The 22,168-nt window shown below is 62.7% G+C and overlaps 1 protein-coding gene across 1 annotated transcript in view; it reads right to left on the minus strand.

Annotated features, from left to right (window-relative positions):
* The window catches only part of MAD1L1 (mitotic arrest deficient 1 like 1), a 320,736-nt gene that overhangs the window by 18,658 nt on the left and 279,910 nt on the right, over nt 1-22,168 (minus strand). The window contains exon 17 of the mRNA XM_079718283.1: nt 16,413-16,603. Coding sequence (XP_079574409.1) covers nt 16,413-16,603 — 191 coding nt within the window. The remainder of the gene's footprint in view (nt 1-16,412; nt 16,604-22,168) is intronic.

The following is a 22,168-nucleotide window of genomic DNA, read 5'->3' on the forward strand; positions in this document are numbered from 1 at the left end:
GGCCGGGGCTGCCAGACTCGAGGACGCCCTGAGGACTCCCTTCTCTCCAACAAGGTCCCCGCAAGGATGACCTCTCCAGCATCAGCTTGTGCCAGGGGCTCTGTCTGCGTGGCTCTGAGTCTCCATCCCAGGCAAGGTGACGGGGGAAGGACAGCTTGCTACCCGGCCCTTGCAGGCGGCACTATGCCCTGAGTGCCTGGCGATGCTTCTGGAGGTGGATGAACCATTCTTTTTTTTTTTTAGTTTATTTTAAAAATTTTTTATTGAAGTATAGTCGATTTACAATGTGTTGGTTTCTGGTGTACAGCAAAATGATTCAGTTACACGTACATATATTCTTTTTCATATTCTTTTCCATTCTGGTTTATCACAGGATGTTGAATATAGTTCCCTGTGCTCTACAGTAGGACCTTGTTGTTTCTTTTACATACAGTAGTTTGTATCTGCTCATCCCAAACTCCTGATTTATCCCTCACCTACCCCTCTTTCCCCTTTGGTAACCTTAAGTTTGTTTTCTTTGTCCATGCATCTGTGAGTCTGTTTCTGTTTTGTAAATAAGTTCATTTGTATATTTTAGATTTCACATATAAGTGATATACGATATTTGTCTTTCTCTTTTTAACTTGTTTCACTTAGTACGATAATCTCTAGGTCCATCCATGTTGCCGCAAATGGCATTATTGCATTCTTTTTTACGGCTGCGTGGTATTCCATTGTATGTATGTACCACACCTTCTTTATCCATTCATCTGTCCATGGACATTTAGGGTGCTTCGATGTCTTGGCTATTGTAAATAGTGCTACAGTGAACGTTGGGGTGCACGTATCTTTTCGAATTATGGTTTTGTCCCGATATATGCCCAGGAGTGGGACTGCTGGATCATATGGTAGCTCTATTTTTAGTTTTTTAAGGAACCTCCATACTGTTTTCCATAGTGGCTATACCAACTTACATTCCCACCGACAGTGTAGGAGGGTTCCCATCTCTCCACACCCTCTCCAGCGTGTATCATTTGTTGACTTTTCGATGATGGCCATTCAGACCGGTGTGAGGTGATACTTCATCGTAGTTTTGGTTTGCATTTCTCTAATAATTAGTGATGCTGAAAATCTTTTCCTGTTGTACCTGTTGGCCATCTGTATGTCTTGTTTGGAGAAATGTCTATTTAGGTCTTCCATCCATTTTTCGATTGGGTTGTTTGTTTTTTTGTTATTGAGTTGCATGAGCTGTTTGCATATTTTGGAAAGTAAGGCCTTGTCAGTCACATCATTTGCAAATATTTTCTCCCAGTCTGTATGTCGTCTTTTTATTTTGTTTATGGTTTCCGTTGCTGTGCAAAAGCTTGTAAGTTTGATTAGGTCCCATTTATTTATTTCTGGTTTTATTTCTACTGACCTGGGAAAATGATCTAAAAAAACATTAATACGATTTATGCCAGAGAACGTTTTGCCTGTGTTCTAGGAGTTTTATGTTGTCATATCTTATATTTAAGTCTTTAAGTCATTTTGAGTTTATTTTTGTGTATGGTGTGTTCTAATTTCATTGATTTACATTCAGCTGTCCAACTTTCCCAACACCACTTGCTGAAGGAACTGTCTTTTGTGCATTGTATATTCTTGCCTCCTTTGTCGTAGATTAATTGACCGTAGGTGAGTGGGTTTATTTCTTTTCCATTGATCCACATGTCTGTTTTTGTGCCAATACCGTGCTGTTTTGATTAATGTAACTTTGTAGTATTGTCTGAAGTCTGGGAGGGTTATGTCTCCAGCTTTGTTCTTTTTCCTCAGGACTGCTTTGGCAACTCTGGGCTTTTTATGGTTTCATATAATTTTTAGGATTTTTTTGTTCTAGCTCTGTGAAAAATACCATGGGTAATCGGATAGGGATCTCACTGAATCTGTGGATGGCTTTGGGTACTACTGGCTGAACCACTCTGTTTCCTCACTGGCCCCTGACCAGTAGACACAGCCTGTCCTGCACAAACGTGGCCTCTTAACCAGGCTCCCCAGGTGGGCTACTGCGCTGATCTAAAGTGCAGACAGGTCAGGCTGCCAGGGAGAGAAAGGAGAGGGAGGCCAAACCAGGAGGAAGAGTGGGAAGGACGCACTGGAGAGAGAGGGTGCATCCAGGGGGACCAGGCCGGGCCTCACCTTGGGGCTGGGTTGGGTTAGGGGACGCCCTGTCCCAGGACACTGGCACCCGGTCAGAAGTGCTAACTCGGCACCCTCGCAGGCTCCCGGCCAGAAACACAGGTGGGGTCCGGGACCTGCAGGTCTGGGCTCAGAGATAGGCTCTGGGGCCGGGCTCCTCCTCCTGCCCTGCACCTGCCAGAGGCTGGGGCGAGTCATGGGCGCAGTGTCGGCGCTGGACCCGGCTGCCCTGCAGAGCCCAAACCTCCTTCCCTGCTTACATTAATCATGACAGAACAAACAACAGTGTTTTGAAAATGCATGTTTCTATGTGATTGCCTTTTTTAAATTGGTTGGTTTAACATTTGAAATTTAATTTCAACTTGATTTTCCTCACCATGGGGTTAGGCTGAGGACTGGGGAAATCATTGCTGGAGCTCCCATCATTAATGGCGGGGGTCCCAGAGCACACGCACCAGGCCCCTGGGTGCCAGAGCTGGCAGGCTGGCATCGGGACTGTGGCATCTCACGCTGAGTGGGGAGGGGGTGGGAGTGGCCACAGGGACCAGTCTCCGCAGTGTCCCTCCCAGATCCCAGGCTCCTGAGGGTGCGGGAGGCCGGATGCCCGCACAGCAGGGCAGGCGGCTACACCCCTGGCCACACCCGCACGCCCCTTCCCGCCGCTCTGGAGCTGTGTGGGCGCCAGCCTCAAGGGGGCGTGGGTTTACCCACCTGCTGGCTTAGAGCGGCTCTGGGCGGGTCTGAGCGCTGGCATTCTCAGGTTCTAGAAACTCCTCACGACCCATGCACTGCGATTCAGAAGATGCAGGCTAGCATGTGCCAACGGCTGCTGGCCCAGGTGTCACCTCTGGGAGGTGACGTATGAGATCAGGGCACTGCCGTGTGAGTGGGGACGGAGGGTGACATGTTCTCTGAGGCCGGCAGCATGGCCCCAAGCCCCCTTGGGCAGCCAATGCTTCTGAGTCTCTGTCCCCTCGTGTGGAACAGGGACGGTCCACCTCAGAGCTTGCTGGGTGGACAGATGAGAAACGCACACAGAGAGTCTAGCGCTCGGCCAGCCAGGCACACACTTGACAGCGGGTCCATCGCAGTAGGCGAGACCCACTCCCCTGCAGTTCCACCTGCCTTGGACACAGGCCAGAGACACTGACAGCAATGCCACGCCTACACTGTGGCCACCGCACCCCTGGGAATGTCGTGCTTCCCCGGCTCAGACCTCCCTGTGCTGGGTCCTCTGCCTGTGGAGCCTTCCTCCCCCGAGACCCTCCCCGGCCTTCAAGGCCCACCCCAGCGTCTGTTCCTCCAGTGAGTTTCGCAGGGCCTGCAGACAGCCCATCGCTTCCTTCTGCATCGTCCATCTGTCCACTGTCCACCCACCCAGGACCGACTGAGTGCCTGTTATGGGTCAGGCACTGCTCTGTCCTGGGTGCTGAGGACACAACTGGAAACAAACTGGACAGTTACTGCTCTTGTCGAGCGTCTGTATTCCAGTGGTGTAGACAGAAAATAAACAGGTACGTGATACAACAGCCAAAAAACGAAGCAGGGGAGGCCCTGAACAGGACGGTCACGACAGGCCTGTGCACGAGGCGGCCTCTGAGCAGAGCCCTGGACGAGGCACTCAGGGACCAGGGAAGGACGAGGGCACGTACAAGGGTCCTGAGGCAGTGCACTCGGCGCGTCCAGGAGCAGCCTGGTGGCCGGGGAGCATCAAGCGGGGTGGACGGGAGCGTGTGGGAGGAGCTGAGGCTGCAGGAGATGCATGTGGCGGTGCCTGGTTTGCAAGCGTCCTGCCCGGCCCTCCCGAGACCAGCCTGGACTCGCCCTGGCCCCCGGTCCACAGGGTCCACTGGGCCCAGCCCCGAGAGCGAGCACAGGCTTCGTGCTGCGTATAAGGAGATGACGCAGAGGAGCTTCCTCTTTTCAGTTCCAGAGGCCATGGCGGCCTCGGGCTGACCACCACCTCCCCGGGCCTGTCCCGGCTCCTGCCCGCCTCACTGTCCTGGGGAGTTCAGTGGGGCCCCCAGCCCCAGAGTCAGAGTCCGCGTGTGCCGCCCCCTGTGGCCCTGCACCTGCCGTGGGACAGCCCGTGGAGCCACCCTGGCTTGGCTGCCACTAGCTGTGAGCTGGCTCGCCTTTCCAAACGTGGGAAACCTCATCTGTGACAAAGGAGTCGTGCCACGTCGCAGGCCTTGCTGGGGAGCGAACGAGTGAGCCCACGGCAGGTTTCTAAGTGGCAGGCATCTGTGGATGCCGCCTGCCAGCTCTGCCATTTACTTAATGTTTTTCTTTAAATCAACCATCTTTATCGACTTACATAGACTTAGCCTGAAAAGAAGCTTTATGTCACCACCGTAACGTGAAAACAAACACTCCTTGCTATAAATAGAGCAACTATGAAAATGAATTCAACAGAGACAAAACAGGGGCATCGAGTCCTCGTCCACGTCTGGGGTGGGCTGAGCCCGAGGCCCGTCCGCTGGCAGGGGCGGGGACCCAGAGCCAGACACCACGGCCACGCCAGCCCCGGCAGATGCACGACCAGGGGCTCTACCCTCCCCAGCCCACTGCGGGGAAAGGGTGGCGGGACAGGAGTTAAGGCACCCAGAGCCCGGCCAGCCTGGCCCGTCGTCGCCAGGTGGGTGTCAGCAGAGGAGGGAGGAAGGAAGAGGGGCTGGGGAGCCAGTTAAAATCCAGTCACGGGGCCACAGAGCCCACCGGGAGCAACAAAGGTGAGGCCAGCCGGAGACCACGCTGAGCCGAGTCCCAACCCTGGCCTCCGCGTGGCTGCTGCAGAGGGGGACAGGCCAGGTGTAGGGGCTGGAGCCCCAGGAAGGGCTCTGGAGGGTCAGACCACAGCAGGGGACCCGCTTTTCTCACTCGTCCAGTAGAGGAGAGACCCCTCAGGATGAGGGGCAGGGGTTGCAGGGACCGCACGGCTCAGCCCGGTGCACCTGAATCTGTCACAGACACACGCGAAATGACTCCCTAAGTTGGGAAGCTGCCGTGGTCATCGGCAAGCAGACCCCGCTTTCCTAGAACAGGGTCAGCGAAACTATGGTTCATAGGCCAAACCCGCCGGCTGTTCTGTAAAGGAAGCATCACAGGCACGTGGTCGCGATCCTCGGGTCCACGCCGCCCTCCGCTGCCCGTGCGTGACCTGGGCAGAGCGGAACAGCTGCGACAGAGGTGACATGGCCTGCAAAGCTGAGAATACTCACAAGCTGGTCCCTCACACACAAAGTTTGTCAACTCCGGCCTGGGACACTCTCCTCGGGAGATCAGCCCCCGTCCACCCGCCCAAACCCTCCTCAAAAGCTTCTTCCCTCAGCTGTAAACCTGTCCCAGACCCGTGCCGACCCTGGGGATTTTAAACATCTGTCTTTATCTAAGAATTTCTGACCCTGAAACCAAACCCCCTCCCCCAGCGTAAGGGGAAGCCCAGCCCCCAACACGGCCCTGGCCCTGGGGAAGCTGGGTGTGCGCCAGCCCCACTGCCCGGGGGATCAGCACCCGGTCCAGGTGCCTCACCCCTCGAACCCCGGGGCTCCGGTTCACAGGTGAGTTACGAGTCGCAGCTGGTCACCTCCCTTCTCCGAGCCCCTGGGGCCCCGCCGTGTCCGTAGGACGCGGGTGCGTGCCGAGGCTCAGCCCCATGGCCACTCTGCCGGGGGGTCTCCACCCGTCTTTGGTGGGTGCTCTGTGCGCCTCGCACCGATGGTCACAAGAGGGACCTTGTGGAAGAGAGAAGCCACCAGAGCCCGACCAGGAGTCCTGTCGCCGCCCCTCCCACGGGCAGGACCGCCTTCCATCCGCCAACCGGGGGCCCAAGGCCGAGGCTCCACGTGGCTGGGGGGATGGAGCCGTCCCCGTGTCTCAGTGAAGCCGGAGGGGAGAGCCGTGACTGGGCTGGCCTGAGGGGCAGGGCTGGCCAGGGGAGCCCACTCCACCTCGGCCCCCACCCTGGACCTGGCACGCGTGCCTCCTGACCCCGGCTTGCACGTGGGGCAGCACGCGAGCATGACAGCGAACAGGACACTCTCCCGCTGCAGAGCTGGCGGGCCCAGACCTCCATCAGGGGTCAGAGTCAGAGCACACTGCCCTAGGGGGGCAGCCCGCACCCAGACCCCCCGGAGGCCCTCTGAGACCCTAGCTCCCCGAGGGGGCTCCCCCCGGGCCCCGCACGGCGTCCTGTCCCCTGTACCACAGCTGTGCCCCCAAGACGGACAGCAGAGGCTGGCCCGGCCCCCAGCTCCGCGGCGCCTGTACCGTGCCCGGTCTCAGGACACCTCCCCCACTCCAGCCCCACGCTCCCTTTGGTCTCCTTGGAAAAAAATGCTTTAATATTATTTACAACAGCAGCGCACTGGAGGAGGGGCCGGCCAGGAGGAGGGGTCTCTTTACGACGCAGGAGGAGCTGAGAGGCTGAAGAAGAGGCTGTTCCGTGTCAACGTGGTCACCTTGCCGAGGAGGCCGCTCCTCCTGGCAACCAGAGGCTGTTCATACAGGCTCCCGGAGAGACACCTTCCACAAACTTTGACGTGAACTAATGAAGTTTGCACAGCTCATCAGGACTGGCTGCCCTGGAGACTCGGCATCCACACCGAGGACAGCCACGGCGAGACAAGCGAAGGCTCTGTCTCCCGGCAGTGCTCCTGCCTGCGCCTGGCCCGGGCCCTCGGGCTTCGGCTCGGATGCAGAGGCCCAGCCCCAGGGAAGAGCAGGTGGTCCTGCGCTGGGGTCTTGGTGGCTCCATGAGCTGGAATAACGGCACCCAGTGACTCTCTAGGGCCTCGGGACCGGGGTCCAGTCTAGCAGCGGATGGCGCCAGCCCTGGGGTCCTTACAGGCTGGCAGAGGTGCCTGTGAGCTGGCAGGCCCTCTCCAGGCTGATGGCTCCGAATCAGGTGTCCCTGTGACCAGGGAAGGATGACTGCCCTGGGCCTGGGGAAGGAGCTGGTCTGAGGGTGTCTTGAGCCAAGTTCTGGGTGAGGCGGGGGTGTGGGTGGGGACGAGGTGAGGCCTGGCGCCTGGAGCGAATGGGCGGGGCAATGGGCTGACGGTGGGGTGGGGGCGGGCGGGGGGGATGCAAGGGGAGCGCAGGAACTGGCCGAGGGTCTGGTGCGTGTGAAGGATTCGGGCAAAGCCCCCTGGTGGTCATCTTCGAGGACAAGGAGGCAACCGGCTCTCTGGGGCGGGGCTAGGGGGAGTTCCTGGGTGGGGGCCCCTGCTGCTGAGAGGTCTCTGGTTTGAGGGGGTCACTAAAGCCCTAGGAGAGGCCCAGGCCCAGCAAACACCGGGCTGACCTTTGCCACCCCTCCCCCACGGGGCGGTGGGTCTCCTCTTCAGGCTCCAATCTCTCTAGGCCTAGAGAATCAAAGTCACCAGCTTTACAGATGTGTACTGACTTGCATGACCGTCGAATACACACTGACGAAACAAGGGAGGTGTTGCATACAGTTGCGGGCTGAACCGCACTCCTCCAAATTCACGTGTTGAGGGCCCCCCCAGCCAAGTGACTGTATCTGGAGACAGGGCCCTTAATGAGGCAACGAAGGTAAAATGAGGCCATCAGGGTGGGGCCCTGATCCAAGAGGACTGGCGTCCTTACAAGAAGAGGAGACACAGAGGGCTCTCTGCCCCCCACCCCCGCCACCGCCCAGCGCGTGCACAAGGAATCCACGTGAGGACACACAGAGAAGGTGGCCATCTGCGAGCCTGGAATGACCCGACGGCACCGGTCTCGGACGTCCAGGCTCCAGACTGCCGTCCGAGCCGCCGGTCTGTGGTGTGGTCTATGGCGGCCCAAGCTGACCCACATGGCAGTGTCCGTCACGTGGTCTTACCTTGGAAAAGCCCACATCTTCCTCCCCCACGGCCACGGCACTTCTGAGAAGGCGAGGGGCCTGTGACCTCTGCCCAGGACCCATGCATGAGGCCGATGGCGTTCCCTGTACTCTTGAGCCTGACGGATCTTCTACAGCTGCTTTCATAACTAGGAAGCCGCACATACCTGTGAGCCTGTGTCTGGCTGCCAGGTAAGTGGGGGCAGTGAGGAGGGCGATGTGGGCCCCAGGCCTGCCCAGGGCCCTTGGGGTCTGACAGCTCCTCATGCTTGCGCGACGCCCTCCCCATGTGCACCGCCCTCCCCGCCCCCACTAGGACCGTCTGGAAGAGGGTTTGCCGCTGCAACCGCAGGGCCAGGGCAAGGCTCGCGGACTGCGGGCTCCACTCACCACCTCCCCACATTCACTTCCAAACGTCCAATCAAGCCCTCGACTCCCTTTTCTTAAAAACTCCCGAATGAGTTTGCACCGCTCTTGGGACAAAGAGCCAATGCTGCCGAAGCTTCCAGGCCGCAGCCCTCACCAGCCTTCCCTTAGACCAGGCTCCTCTGCAACCCCTGGGGTTCAGCCCCAGGGCCTTGCTTCAGTCCTGAGGCTGCCCAGGCCTCCTGGACCACAGGGCCTTTGCACGAGATGATGGAATTGAAACCAGCTCTTCCACTGCACTGTGCTGCCTCACACTGCCATGGGCCCAGGGACACAGGAAGGAAACGGTTCATTTTCTTGGGGAGACGCTGTCATGTAGTCCAACCCTGGTCAGCCTCCTCCCGACCGCCTCCAGTGAGCCCGAACACAGCACTCCCTCTACGCCAAGTTGGCTGATTCTTTTCTTTTTTGATAAATTTATTTATCTATTTTTGGCTGCGTTGGGTCTTCATTGCTGCGTGCGGGCTTTCTCTAGTTGCGGCAAGCGGGTCTACTCTTTGTTGCGGTGCGCGGGCTTCTCATCGCGGTGGCTTCTCTTGTTGCGGAGCACAGGCTCTAGGCTCGCAGGCTTCAGTAGTTGTGGCACGCAGGCTCAGTAGTTGTGGCTCGTGGGCTCTAGAGCGCAGGCTTAGTACTTGCGGCACGCGGGCTTAGTTGCTCCGTGGCACGTGGGATCTTCCTGGACCAGGGCTGGAACCTGTGTCTCCTGCATTGGCAGGTGGATTCTTAACCACTGCGCCACCAGGGAAGCCCGTTGCCCGGTTCTTTATCTGTCTTTGTCAACTTTCATCCCGATGTTGCCAGCCTCTCCTTGCCCTGTGCTGAGGGCCGTGCCCTGGGATCCCCCCGGCTCCCAGACCTAACTCCAGACAACCCCCCCAAGCCCACCCCCCCCTCCACAGAAGGGCCCGGCAAACACGGGCTGCGGCAGCTCTGCTGGGGGGCCCTCCAGATAAAGCTGAGCCCTGGCTCTCACCCTCCTCCCAGTAGACAGGTGTGTCCGGGCAGATGGGACGCGGCCAGAGCACTCTGTGTGGCCCCTCCAACATCCTGAGACACTGCAACGCCCGCCCAGCCAGATTATTCGAGAGGCTCTCAAGCCAGCACGCGTTTTGAGTTGAACGCACTTGAAATTCAGCAGAGCCAAGACAGGCAAGTTCAAATTACAGCGTCTATGTCGAGCTCATTGTTACAGCAGAGCCTGGAGGCCCCACACGTCGGCTCCTTCAGACAGGAGCCCGTGAACGGTCCCGACCGCCTGTCAGGGGAGAAAGCCAAGGAGAAAAGACGCCGTCTGCCCGGCCGGGCCCCCGGCGCAACCCGTCAGCCCCCCACTTCCTGGCGGGGCTGGCTCGCCGTCCTCTCTGAGCCAGGCCCCGGCTGACCGCACAGTGGCACTGGCCGGCGGTGCAGAGACCAGAGCTGGGCCACTGCAAGGCCCCGCACCCTCCTACCAGGCCTGTTGAAGGGGACACGGTCCCTAAGCAGCCTGTGACGGGCCCCAGGTCAGAGCAGAGGTTTGGTCCGTGAACCATGCCATCTGGGCAATGGGAAAACCACATCAAGACAACCGGGTTATCAGCCCTCCTTCCCGGGGCAGCCTTTCTGGGAGTCCCTAGGCTTTCTGAGTCTGGGGGCCGCTGTCCAGCTCCTCACCGGCTGGGGGCCTGGAGGCTAACTGTGCCGTGCTCACTGCAGCCCAGGAGGGGATGGCACCCAGGCTGGCTCCTGGGCTGAGCTGGGTGGGAAGGGACCCTGCACGACCCGGGTCACAGTCAGGTCAGGTCTACGGATGGATGAGGAGGCAGAGGCCGAGGGCCCTGAGGGCCAGCGCTTCCGCTTCAAAATCAAAAGAAGACAAAGCAAAGCCCGCTTTCCCTGTCCCTCAGACAACTCAGAACAGACACTCCAACTCGAGTTCCTGGGCCCTCGGCGTGGAGTGACCGGGGTCACTGCCCTCCCGGGAGGTCTGCCTCCTCGTCCGTAAGGTGAAGGGGAGACCAGGTAAGTCTGAGCACCTGGAGGCCTGATTGTTCTATGAACACGGAGGTGAACCACGGAGGGTGGGGAGGCTGGGCGAGACCGCATCCCAGGCCTGACGCAGGCAGGGCTACAGCCAAACAACACCCGCCGGCCTCCCGGCCCAGGAGCTGGCCCGAGGCCGTCGGCCACTGGCACTGCAAGCCTGGCCCCTCACGAGCACCTCCGGGGAGACCAGGGCCCTCAGCCGAGGGGCTGCTGGGGTTTAAGCCCAGGGTTGGCTTGACTCTGCTGGCCGTCTCCACCCTGGGGTGGGGCTGGTGGGCCAGGGGGAGAGCTGAGGGACATGGCCCTCTTCAGCGAACGGACCTGCCAGCAGCTGCCGGGCAGGGGAGGGCCGCCTGCCCCACTCGCCTGCCTGCCTGCTGGAGCCCACCCCCCCCCCCCAGACCCAAGCCCCTGCCTCAGTGCCCACCAGGGGCAGCGTGGGGCTGGGAGCCCAGCCAGCACCCAGCCCCGGGAAGCCCGGAAGTCACCCACACCTGCATCTCACCTGCCTGCTCCTCGGCCCCATCACAGGTGAACTGTATTCAATTACAAGATGCCACCAGATCCCAGAGCACCCCAGGGAGTGGCCTGGGGGTCAGAGCAGCCAGGGCCAGGCCTCCCGCTGGCTTGGGGTCCAACAGGTCTGAGCCGCTGGGGCCGAAGTCCTTGTGGGGACACGGTGCCTGCGGAGCCAGCCTCCTCCCGCCTCCTTCCCGGGGTCATCTTGGCGCTCGTGCACAGACAGGGTTGGGGGGGTCACTGCATCAGTCACTGCTCCCAATGCCTGCCCTCCGTCAAACCACGGACTCTACGCCCAGGTCTTGGGACAGACGGCAGAATGGAGAGGGGGAAGGACCTCCCTGCCCAGCCTCAGCGAGGGGGGTCCCAGCTTTGGACCAGCCCCTCTCCCGATACGAAGGCCCCAGCCTGTGGATGAAGCTTCCAGGAAGCCACCTGCCAAGGAACCGGCCTCAGGGGCCAGTCCCTGTGCCAGGTCCACGAGGGGCTGCCTGCCACCTGCTCGCTGCCCGGACACGGCTGGTCGGCCACGCTCAGCCACCGAGAGGCCGGGGCCACAGTGCCCCCATCATAGGCCCTCTGCTCTCAGCTCGCCCCAAGGAGCCGCTGTCCCAACTCTCTGCCATGCAGAAAGAGGAAGAAAGCATAACGCCAGCCTCCAAGTCCCAGCCTGCGGCTGTGAGCGCTGGGTGGAGGCCAGGCGTCCCCGGACAAGGAGGAGCCCCAGCGACGTGCGGCCGCTAGGACTCGCGTGGGGGGCGGGATCCAGGTCAGCACCTGCCGAGGGGAGCCCGGGGGCCGTGAGGCGTCCCTGCTCCTCTGAGCCCCTGCGACCTCCCACCTCTAGCCAAGAGCTGTCGCTACGGCAGCTCCGAGGCTCCCCTCCTGCTGACCTGCTCCGGCCCCAGCCCTGCGCCAGGCACCTGGGCCAGGCCGCGTGGTCGCCTGCACTACGGCTCCAGCTTCTGCCTGGTCCCGGCCTTGGCTGTGCCGTTCTCCTGCCCTGCCCACGGGGACCGGGCGACTCTCTCCAGGGAGGCACGGGTCAGGGCCGAAGACACCCGGGAGGCCCCTGACGCCTCCACCGCCCCCCAGTTTCCCTTCCTCCTGACGTCACCTCCATGGGGCTGACCATCTCGGTCCTCCCACCCTGCCCCGGGAGCTCAGGAGGCTGGTGGCCTGTGTCCAGCAGGCAGGACGCTGAGGGCAGGGGTTTGTCCCAGTGCCTGGTGCCAGGGCGGGGCCCACGGGGTGCGGGGCCCTGTAAGCCAGGATGGCGGAAGGGGTCTGCTCCCTGCGTGGTGAGGGCAGGCCCGCAAACACGTGCTCTGCTCGTTCCCAGCCGCTTCAAAAGGAAGGAGCAGGTGGCTGGAGGCTCACGCCCACGTCCAGAGGCAGCAGAGGTGGCCTGTGTCCACGTGCCCCCGGCAGGGCCCGCCTGAATAAGGGGACCCGGGGACGCTCAAGGGAGCCTGCACGCCCGGCCCCTTCCAGGGCAGGCAGCGGGGCCACGGGGGGCCTCAGCCTGAGCCTCTGTCCCCTGACAACTGGACGACCTTGGGACGGACCCGGCTCTGCCCGTCCTCAGGGCCCAGCAGGCAGGGATGTGCTGGAGGAGGCTGTGAGGGGCAGGGCCTCAGGTCTGTGTGGACCCCAGTCCCCTCCGCCTCAGGCCAGCGCCTCGCGGGGCCCCGGGGGGCAGGCAAAGATTCCAGACGGCGGGACCAGGATCTCTGCCGGTCTGTCCGTGCGGGGAAAGCTCTGGGTGCGAGATGGGTAGGGCTGACCCACGGCCTGGGGGCTGCCTGGCTCCTGGGGGGTCGGGACCCTCCCAGCCGCCTCCCTACCACCTGTACTTCGCAGCCTCAGAAAGCCGCTCAGGGACTCCACCCCTCGGCGCTCCCCCAAACCTGTATTTTGATTTCTCAGGAGCAGGTGCCCGTGGGGCCCCCCAGGAGGTGCACTGAACTGGGCACAACCGGACAGAAGCAGATGGGGAAGGTGTACGTGTCTGAGCGCCGGGTCCCCTACACACACGTCCAAGCGCCCTGGCGGCACACGGACGAAGCCACGTGAAGGTGCCACAGCTCCGTGGCTCTGGCCCCGAGTCCAGTGCTGTCCCACGACCTGACGGGGCGTCCTCACAGCCATGCCCCAAAAGTCATCTCCGTCCGGCAGACACTGACCACTGCCAGTCCTGGGCCACACCAGATGCGGACGGGGCTGAGGGCCAGGCCCTGAGGTGGCTGCACGGAGGAGCAGACGCACTGCCCAGGATGACCCACAGCAAAATGTGATGAGGGGCCACCGGGGCAGGCTCTCCGGCCTCACGCTCACCCTGCACCCTGCTCCTGGGCCCTCGTGAACCTGTCGCCCAATCTGGACCCGGGGCCAGGCCCCGAACAAGACCAGCTCCTTGGCAGGTGTTGGGAGTGGCCTGGCCCCGAGGATGGGCTCTCATCGGGGCCAGGCTTGGAGGATGAAGGGAGCCAGGGTGGCTTCTGCTTCTCCGGGAGGCCGCGCCCAAGCTGGGCTGTGAGGGTCGGAGGGAAGGAGCACTGAGTGGAGAAGCAGCGTGTCCAGGGCAGGAAGCCCCAGGCGGCGGGCCGAATCCAGCTCCCGGCCTGCTTCTGCACCACCTGCGAGCTAAGAATGAGCTTGCGTGTTTAAATGGCCAAAAAAGGTTTTAAAGCTGTTTACGGCAGCTTTACCCATAACTGCTAACGCCTGGAAACGACCACGATGTCCTTCGGCAGGTGATGTACAGATGAACTGCGGTCCGTCCAGACAGTGGAAAATTACTCAGAGCGAAAAGAAATCAGTCATCGAGTCAAGAAAAGACCTTGGAGGCGCCTCAAGTGTGAATCACTAAGTAAAGAAGCCAGTCTGAGCAGGCCACAGACTGTGTGCCTCCACTACATTCTGGAAAAGGCAAAACTACGGAGACAGTGAGAGACCACGGTGCTGGGGGTGTTTAGGGCATGCAAGTGTTCCGTGGGACGTGACAGCTCACGTTTGTCAAAAGCCACAGAACCGTACGAAACATGAGGTGAACCATGGACTCTACGGTCATAACACACCAGTACTGGTTCGTTACTTCTAACAAAGGCACCCCCCCTCGTGGAGGGCCCAGGGGCCCAGCTCCGCTCCCCACCTCCCCTCCACACGGGCGGGTGCACGCGCACGGGAAAGGGGTCACCTCCCCGCCGGGTCCCTGGGCCCCGGTCCTGTTGGTGTCCCAGAGAGCAGGGCCCCGCCTGGGCCTCTCCGGACTCACGGCCGTGACTCTGGGTGACGGTGCCCGCGGGAAGGAGCTCCAGCCTCGGGGATCTCCTGACTCGGTGCCACGTCTGCACCGGTTACGGCTCTGGGCGGTGAGCGGAGAGAGTGCCCGTCCCTGAACACCAGCGGTCGGCAGGGCCTGGACAGCGGCTCAGAGCCACAGGTCAGCGCAAGGCACAGCAGGGCCCCAGGGGCACTGGCGCCCTCACATGAGCCAGACCTCGCTGGGGCCACGACCCACAGGACCAGCCCCGTGGGGAAAGCACGTGCCCATTCCCCGAGGGGACACCAAGTTGGGGGCAGCCACGTGCCGAAGCCCGGCCTCCTTGCCCGCAGCCCTCACTGCGGCGGGAGCCGAGGCAGGCTCAGGCCTCAGGAGACCGGGGCGAGTAAATCTAGGACTGGCAAGGAGCAGGGTGGTGGCCCGGCCACACCGTGCATTCACAGGGTTACGGGTTTCTGTGTGCCCCCGCAAGAGGATGCCACCGCATCCCCGGTTTACAGATTTGGAAACTCCAGCTCAGCAGTGAAGACAGGCACAGTGGCCACGCCGGCCTCAAGCTCGCTGTGACACACTCTAGAATCTGTGTCTGGCATCTTGCCTGTCGCCCGAGTCCAATCCTGCAAGGCCCTGGGTTAGGCCGGGCCCCGAGGAAGGCCAGGCAGGGAGGAGGGGGCGGCCAGCAAACCCGACTGCCCGCCGGGCACCGCAGGCTCAGAGCTGTGCCCTGTGGCCGTTCTTAGGGTCAGTCTCCTCCTTCTGGCCATGGGGCGCTCTCCTTCCCCGGGGCTTTAGAGGGGAGGGGAGGAAAATTCCTGTGAACCACAGCAGACAGGACGGCAGGGAGGAGAAGCAAGGCCATGAACACGGCCTGCCCACACGTGGAGCGTCTGGAAACTCCCAACCACCTGCTCAGCTCAACAGGCGTCCTGGTTGCCGGCTCACGCGGGACAGTCCTTCCAGGAACACTCTGAAGGCTCCAGCCCCGCTCCTCGGGGGAAGCAGGGAGGAAGGGGGCCAGGCCCTGTGGGAAGAAGCTGGAGCTGAGCTCCTGCCTTCCCTTCAATGGAACGGCTCCGGCACGCAGCTCCCACCCACGCGGCAGCAGGGGCCGGGCCGCATCTCCTTGAGCAGAGCCCGGGGGCTGAGCCCAAACCCTCCATCACCCCAGCACACACCCGCGGGCCCGCACCTGCAACAGCACGCAGCTATTTCTAACTCTGCCTTCAACCCTCCTCCTGCCTGAAAAATCACCTTTGGGAGAATAAAGTCAACCGCCATGACCTGAGATCCTTCCCCAGCCCGATCCGCGGCCACGGGGACCTGTGCGCCAGCCTCAGGTGGCAGGGCTGGGATGCAGCGCGGGGCCGGCCTCTGCTCCCGCCAGCTCACCCGAGACCCTTCCACGGAGGCTCGGCTCTCCAGGGAAGCCCTTCTGAGCCCCGGGGCCAGGGTGGGAAGGGCCCCGAGTCCCACAGAGTCCAGTGAGCTGGCCAAGGGGGTCACAGCTGCCACAGGCCGGGGCGGCTCAGAGCACCTCCCCTCCCCCACGGGCTGCTGGCGCCCTGCACGGCGAGGCCCGTCCGCCCTGTTTGCCTTCTCTCTGGCTCGCTCCCCGTCCTCGGCTCACACCCTGCACCTGCCCGGAGCCGGCGGGCGGACAGCAGCCGTGGACAGCGTGCTTCCCGTCTGGCACTCAGTGCTCTCGGGGACCAGCAAGTAGAGATGTCAGTGCTCTGCTGAGAGTTCCCGCCATCAGGTGCAACAGCTCCAAACCCATCCTCTCGGCCCCAGCAAGCTCCCCCGGGGACCCCCCAGCCTGACGGCCCTCGGCCGCGGGAGCGGCACAGGTCTGGCAGCTCTCCTCCCTCGGCCTGTCTGCCGTCGTCCAGCTGCATGCCTGGCAGCGCCGGGGGCACCTCCCTGGCCCGATCCTCACTTTCACCCCGTTACTCAGCCCTCCCGTGGGCACTGCTGACGCTGGAGCCCTCCTGCCCCCAAGGGACGGGGCCAACGCCGAGGGAGGAGGGCCATGCGTGGCCTGGGGGCGGACGCCTCCTGCAGGGGTCAGGGCTGCGGTGTCAAGCTCGGGGAGGCCGGCTGCCTGTCGGGGGGACAGTCGGCGTCCTGTGCACACGGCTGTGTGTAGCCGCGTCCTACCTTGAAGATGAGGCAGTCGGTCTTGTGCTCGGCGTACATGGAGGTCAGCCGGTACTGGTTCTCCGTGGTGATGTCCACCTGGTAGCCCGTCAGCGTGTAGCACACCTTCCGGAACTCCTGGATCTTGGTCTGGAAGACCTCCTTCAGCCGCTGGTTCTTCAGCTCCGCGCTCTCCACCTGCTTCTTCAGCTCTGAGGGGGGAGAGAGAGGCAGTCAGCTCCCCAGCCAGTCTCGGAAGGACAGACACAGAGGGGCAGAGGGCGCCGGCGGAGGGGCGAGGAGGCTGCACGCGGCTCCTGACGGGGAGGACAAGCCGGGAAGCAGCCCGGGCTCAGCCCTCTCCTCCAGGCTGGGGCACAGACGGGGACCCTCAACCCAAGACTGCGGCCCTCGGTCTGCCCGCACCAACCAGACGAGTCGACAAACGCTTCCCTGTCTGCAGCCGAGTCCTTGCCGGGGCTGCATGTCCAGCCAGCTGAGAGGCAGCGGGGCAGGGGGGCCGCGAGAGTGGAGGTCACCTGGAGATGTGGACCACGCTGCCTGGGGTTCCCCGCTGGCCACCGAGAGGCCAGACCGCTGGGAGAAGACAGGCTCCCTGGGTGGTGGGGTCTGCGAGGGCACCCCTGGGCCCACCATCCCTTACCCCCCAGCCCTGTACTAACTGGGTGGCTCAGGACAGACACCCTCAGGCCCACTTGCTGCCCCTGCCAGGTGTACAGCCGCACGGGGAGAAACCAGCTGTGTGAAGCCATCGGGAAGGCACACGGCAATTCCCACAAATCCTCCACCCAAGGTGCCTTCCCGGTAATTAAACCCTGATTCATCCCCCGGTTAAGTAGCGAGGCGGCTCCACTCAGCGCACACGAGTTGCCTCCGAGGCCAGGTGCTTCCTGGTGGTCCCACCTGGAGCCGCCCAGGGGGTGTGGAAAACCCCAGCCTCGAGCCGCCAGCCTGGTGTGAGCCCTGCTCTTCCCGCCCCGTGGTGGGGACAACCGTCCTCCCTCCTCACGCTGGCCCGCAGGACCCAGTGCGTCTCGTGCTAGTTTAAGACGAGCAGATGCAGTCAGGGTCACTTGCAAGGAGCCTGCGTTCCAGGCAAGAGAGACCCCCCCCCGCCCCGTTCTAGACAATCAAGCTAGACGCCACAGGGCCGGAGGCTGAGGACTGGGGCGGGGGGGCCGTCCGGCTACCCGACAGGCCCCAACACGCTCTGCTGCCGCCACGTGGCCGCGAGGCGGGTGCAGGGTCTCTCCGGCTCACAAGCATGCACACAAGCGACGGACGACTTGGCCGCCGATCCACGGCGGAGGTGGGGCTGTCGGCCCCCAGGACCAAACTCCCGACGACATTACCACCCTGCCTCTCACACACTCTGTAACGGGCCAGGGTTTTGCACACACATCCCAGGTCCTGTCTACACAGCCTGCAGCTCTGTGGGCAGCCTGGTATCGGCTGCCCCCAGCTCTGACGCTAGCACTGCGCCCTGCAGCCTCTTCACGGCGCCTGTGCTTCTGGCTGGCCGGCCGCCTGCCGCACGCCCTGCCCGGACTGCCCCCATCCATCACCCGGCCCAGCGGCCCTGCGGACACTCTCGTTCCGGAGCTGAGAGCCGCTCCATCGGGGACGTGGGTGCGGAGCCTTTGATCGATCGAGTAATCGGACTATGAGATCCAAAGGGTAACTGGCAGCTCTGACCCCAGGTTCTTCCCTTGTCTCTCAGCCAGACCACCCAGGATGGACGTGTCAGCAGGAGGAAAAACTCACTGACCGAGCACGTGCGGTGACGTGTCCCGTGTCAGACGGTGCTGCCTTGAGTACCTCTGAGGGACCCAATGGCGAAAAATTAAAGTTTGGTCACAAATGCAGCCCGACCTTGGAGAAGGGAGCATCCCCTCTGCCCTCAGGCATAAAAGGCCGCCTGTTCCGCAGCTCACAGACTCCTACAGACAGACAGGGCCTCCCCGCTCGGGGGATATGTGCCACCTGCCGCTCTCGGGGACCATGCTCTGCGCACCTGCCACGTGCCGGCACTGGGACCCTGGCAGGCACTTCACGCCCCGTGCCCAGCGCGGCCCTCAGAGCCCACGAGGCGGGGCCGGAATGTGGGGCTTGCGGGGGCTTCCTCCAGGTCACAGGGGCTGCCAGAGGCCAAGGGCATCTGGCCCCGGTGGCCCGGTCCACGTGGGGCAGGAGGGGTGCTGCTTCCAGCAAAGCCCGCCCAGCGGCAAGTCCAGGGGAGGGATCATGAGCGCCACTTTGATTTGGGGCAAAGTCAGTGTCTTGCCCTCCTCCTACGATCCTCGTAGCTCAATCGCTTACATAAATGTGAATGAATAACTCACAAAGTGGTTTGGATTAAATAAGTAAAAGATAGGCCTTCATCCTTGGAAGTGGCATTGCTCTGATTCAGCCTCTCCCAGAGCGAGCTGAGGCTTCCCCTCGTGGGACGGAGGCCTGCGCAGGGCACCCCCAAGACGCTCCTCTGCGGTCCCAGAGGCCAGAGGCTCCTGGAGCCTGCAGTGACCCCAATCTGCGCCCACTGGCAGGCACAGTCACAACTGTCACATCAAGGCCTGGCGGCCAGCCTCGGACCTGACCTGCTGGCAATGGCCACACGCGGGCAGACAGAGCCAGCAGAGCAGACACGTGGCTCCGCTGAGCTCCCGGGCCACCCACCCCAGACCTCACTGCCGTGTGTACGTCCCAGCCCACTCGGCTGTGCTGGGGACGGTGTCACCAGACACGGGGGTCCAACGGCCTCACGCCTGGGCCCAGCCAAGGGCCCCTCCCCTCCTCTCCCCTGCCCTCCCCGCCAGCCCAGGGAGCCGGTCGGCACTGAGATGTTCCTGAGGCCCCCGTGACCGGCCCAGACTCGGCCGGGCCCTCTCTTGCCTCTCCTGCCCTTTGAATCTTGCCCCCCAGCCCGCTGGCCGTCGCTCCTCTGAGCCGAACCTCCTTCCACCCCCCGGCCCACAGGCCCCTCTCCCTCCCAGGCCCCTCTCGGGGCTCTCTGCAAGTTCCTGGGGAGGGAGGAGGGAGGCCGGAGGACAAGTGGGCGTCAGGGAGGGCGGACTCGACCACCCGGAGCCCAGGTGTGGAGCACGGGCCCCGGGGCGCAGGCGGGACAGAGCGGAGGTCAAGGGGCAGCGCCGTCCGCTCTCCGGCCCAGGCCCCTGGCCCCCTCCAGCCGCGTCTGAGAGGCCCTGGCATGGCTCTGACCTCCACGCCTCCTCGTCATCCACCCCAACCCTCCTGGAATCGCAGGAGGCAGCTGTGAAAGCTCCGCGGGAAGCGCGCAGCTCAAAAATAAACTGCACTCCATTACGTAAGAGAGAGCGCCGCACCCGATAGCAGAGCTGCCAGGATGAAGACGCGTTCGTGGGCACACGGCTCCGGAGATCCAGGTCCCGGCCCCGAATCTGGAGACTGGTTTATCTGAGGGGGTGGGCACAGCAAACGAGGGGCAGGCAGACGGCCGGCCGGCCAGCCGGCCTCGCCGGGCCTCTGCAGAGCCCAGCTGTGCCTGTTTTACTGAAAGTGCACCTGCCTCAGCCATTCAATTTCCTCCTGTGAGTCTGCAGGCAGAGGGCAGGGCGCGGAGGCGGCAGCGGCGAAAAGGTCTCTGCTCCCGCTCTCGGGTCCCGAGGGCGGCCCGGCCCCGGCAGCAGCTCCCCTTGCGCTTGGTCAGACTCCGGCTCGCTGGCCCATACTCTGGGATGGAGACCCTTCAGAGGGGGGCGAAGCCAACAGCCAGCGCTGCCCACTACACCCCGTTTGTCCCCAGGAGGGCCGAGATGCACATGCAGACAAGACGGCCGCAGAGATGCTCTGAAAGGTGAGCGAGGCTCTCAGGGGCAGGCCCAGCGGTCCTCTCATCCGAGTCCCCCCTTGCCAGGGGGCCTGAGCCGTGCCCACAGGGCGGCCTATGCCAGTCTGGCCAGCCCATCCTGCTCCTGTGCCCCGTGGACAGACAGACCTCCAGCAGCACCGCCTGCTCCAAGCACCTCCGTCCTGGGACCCCTCAAGGCCACGGCTCCCTGCTGGCGGGCTGGCCTGACCCACGTCAGAGTCCAGAGGGTTCTGACAGCACAGCCAGTGCCGCCCCCCGCCCTCCCACCGCTGCAGCAGGCCCAGCCCCCTGTGGGGAAGGCAGCTGGCGTGGGAGAGCGCAGAGCTGGGACGGGAACCCGGGGTCGCCAGACTCCAGGCCCGAGGCCTCCTGCTGCGGCCACCGAGCTCTGAGGGGCCTCGGCCCAGGCCAGCCACTCTGTTCTCGGGGCTCACTCTCCACCCTCTGCCCGGGGTCCAGGGCCAGCCTGTCCTGCATGAGGCCCAAGTCATCTGGACAGGACTCTGAGCTCCTAAGGGAAGCTGCGGCCTAACAGCCCCACCGTAGCCCCCGGCCTCTGCCCCTCCACGTCCACCCGCACTGGCTGCTGCACCCCAAAGGTGCCACCCTGCTCCCGCCTCAGGGCCTTGGCAGGCGCCTGGGTGGCCTCTCCCACCTGGGCACTAATCCCCATCTATCCCCCACGGAGGGGATGTGGCCTCCTGCCTTGTTCTCAGCGGGCGCCACCTTTCCCATCATGGTGGTCATCGTAGCACAACAGAGTATTTTAAGACACTCTCTGCTCGACGTCCGCCTCCTCCAGCAGCTACGAGCTCGGGAGGGAGGACCAGGTCCTCTGGCCATGACCGTGTCCCCAGGCATCTCAAGGAGCCTGCGGTGTGGAAGACACCGCTTCTCCACAAACTCTCCACCACACCCCAGAAGACGACCCTGAAGGAGTTTAAACACGAGCAAGCCCCTGCCCCCGACTCAGCGAGTGGAACGCATGTGTTTATCTGCGAGCACGTGTGTCCATCCTTGCTCTCCCTCCTGCAAAGGCCGTGAGAGGGAGGGGAGACAGCGGTGGACAAGGGGAGACACGCGTTCCAAGGAGGAGAAGTGGACGGGGACGCAGGCAGACGGGTCAGCAGCCCTGGGGGGCGGTCGGAGCACAGCAGTGGGAGCGGCCGAGGAACTGGGGGTCTGAGGGTCTGTGCGAGGGGTCACCCCCGGCTCCTCCTGCCCCAGGGAAGACCCCCCCCCCCGCCGCAGGGAGGAGACCCGAGTCCAACCCCACGCGCACAGGCCCTTTTCAGACGCTCGCTTCCTGAGAAGCCAACCTGCAAGACACTGCCTGGAGTCGCCTGTGGCCGCCCTCCTCCACCCCACTGACCCACACCCCCGCCCTGCCCTCTGTCACCACGGCCGGGCCGGCCCAGAGGGAGTGACCTCGCCGGTTATTTCTCTGCGCCTGGCGGGGGTGGGGGAATAGGGAAGTCTGGCGGCTGAGCTCCCTGCCGAGCACCCCCTGCCCCCCAGCAGCTGGGCGGTGGCCCTTCTGGGAGGGGGGTCGGAGCTGCGGACGAGCCCTGGAGAGCGGCCTGCGTCCTCCACAGAAACAGACCAGGGGTCACCAGACGCAGCGGGAAGCTCCTAACGTAAAGAATCAAACAGCCTGGACGAACAGGACATTACGAACCTGGCGGGAAGAGAGAAGAGCCGCCCCACGCTGGGGTCGGGGTCATGTGGGCGTCACGGAGGGGCTCAGAGACACAGCAGAAGACACTTCCCAGAGACAAATGCAGAAACAGAGGTGGAAAACAGCAAAGAAGAGAAGAAACAAGAGATTCTGGGAGCTCCAACATCCAACCAATAGGGACCTTACATGAAGAGATTACAGAAGGCGGGACAGAGAAAATATCACGGA

This window comes from Hyperoodon ampullatus (assembly GCF_949752795.1).
Source record: "Hyperoodon ampullatus genome assembly, chromosome: 14".
Taxonomy (NCBI): domain Eukaryota; kingdom Metazoa; phylum Chordata; class Mammalia; order Artiodactyla; family Ziphiidae; genus Hyperoodon; species Hyperoodon ampullatus.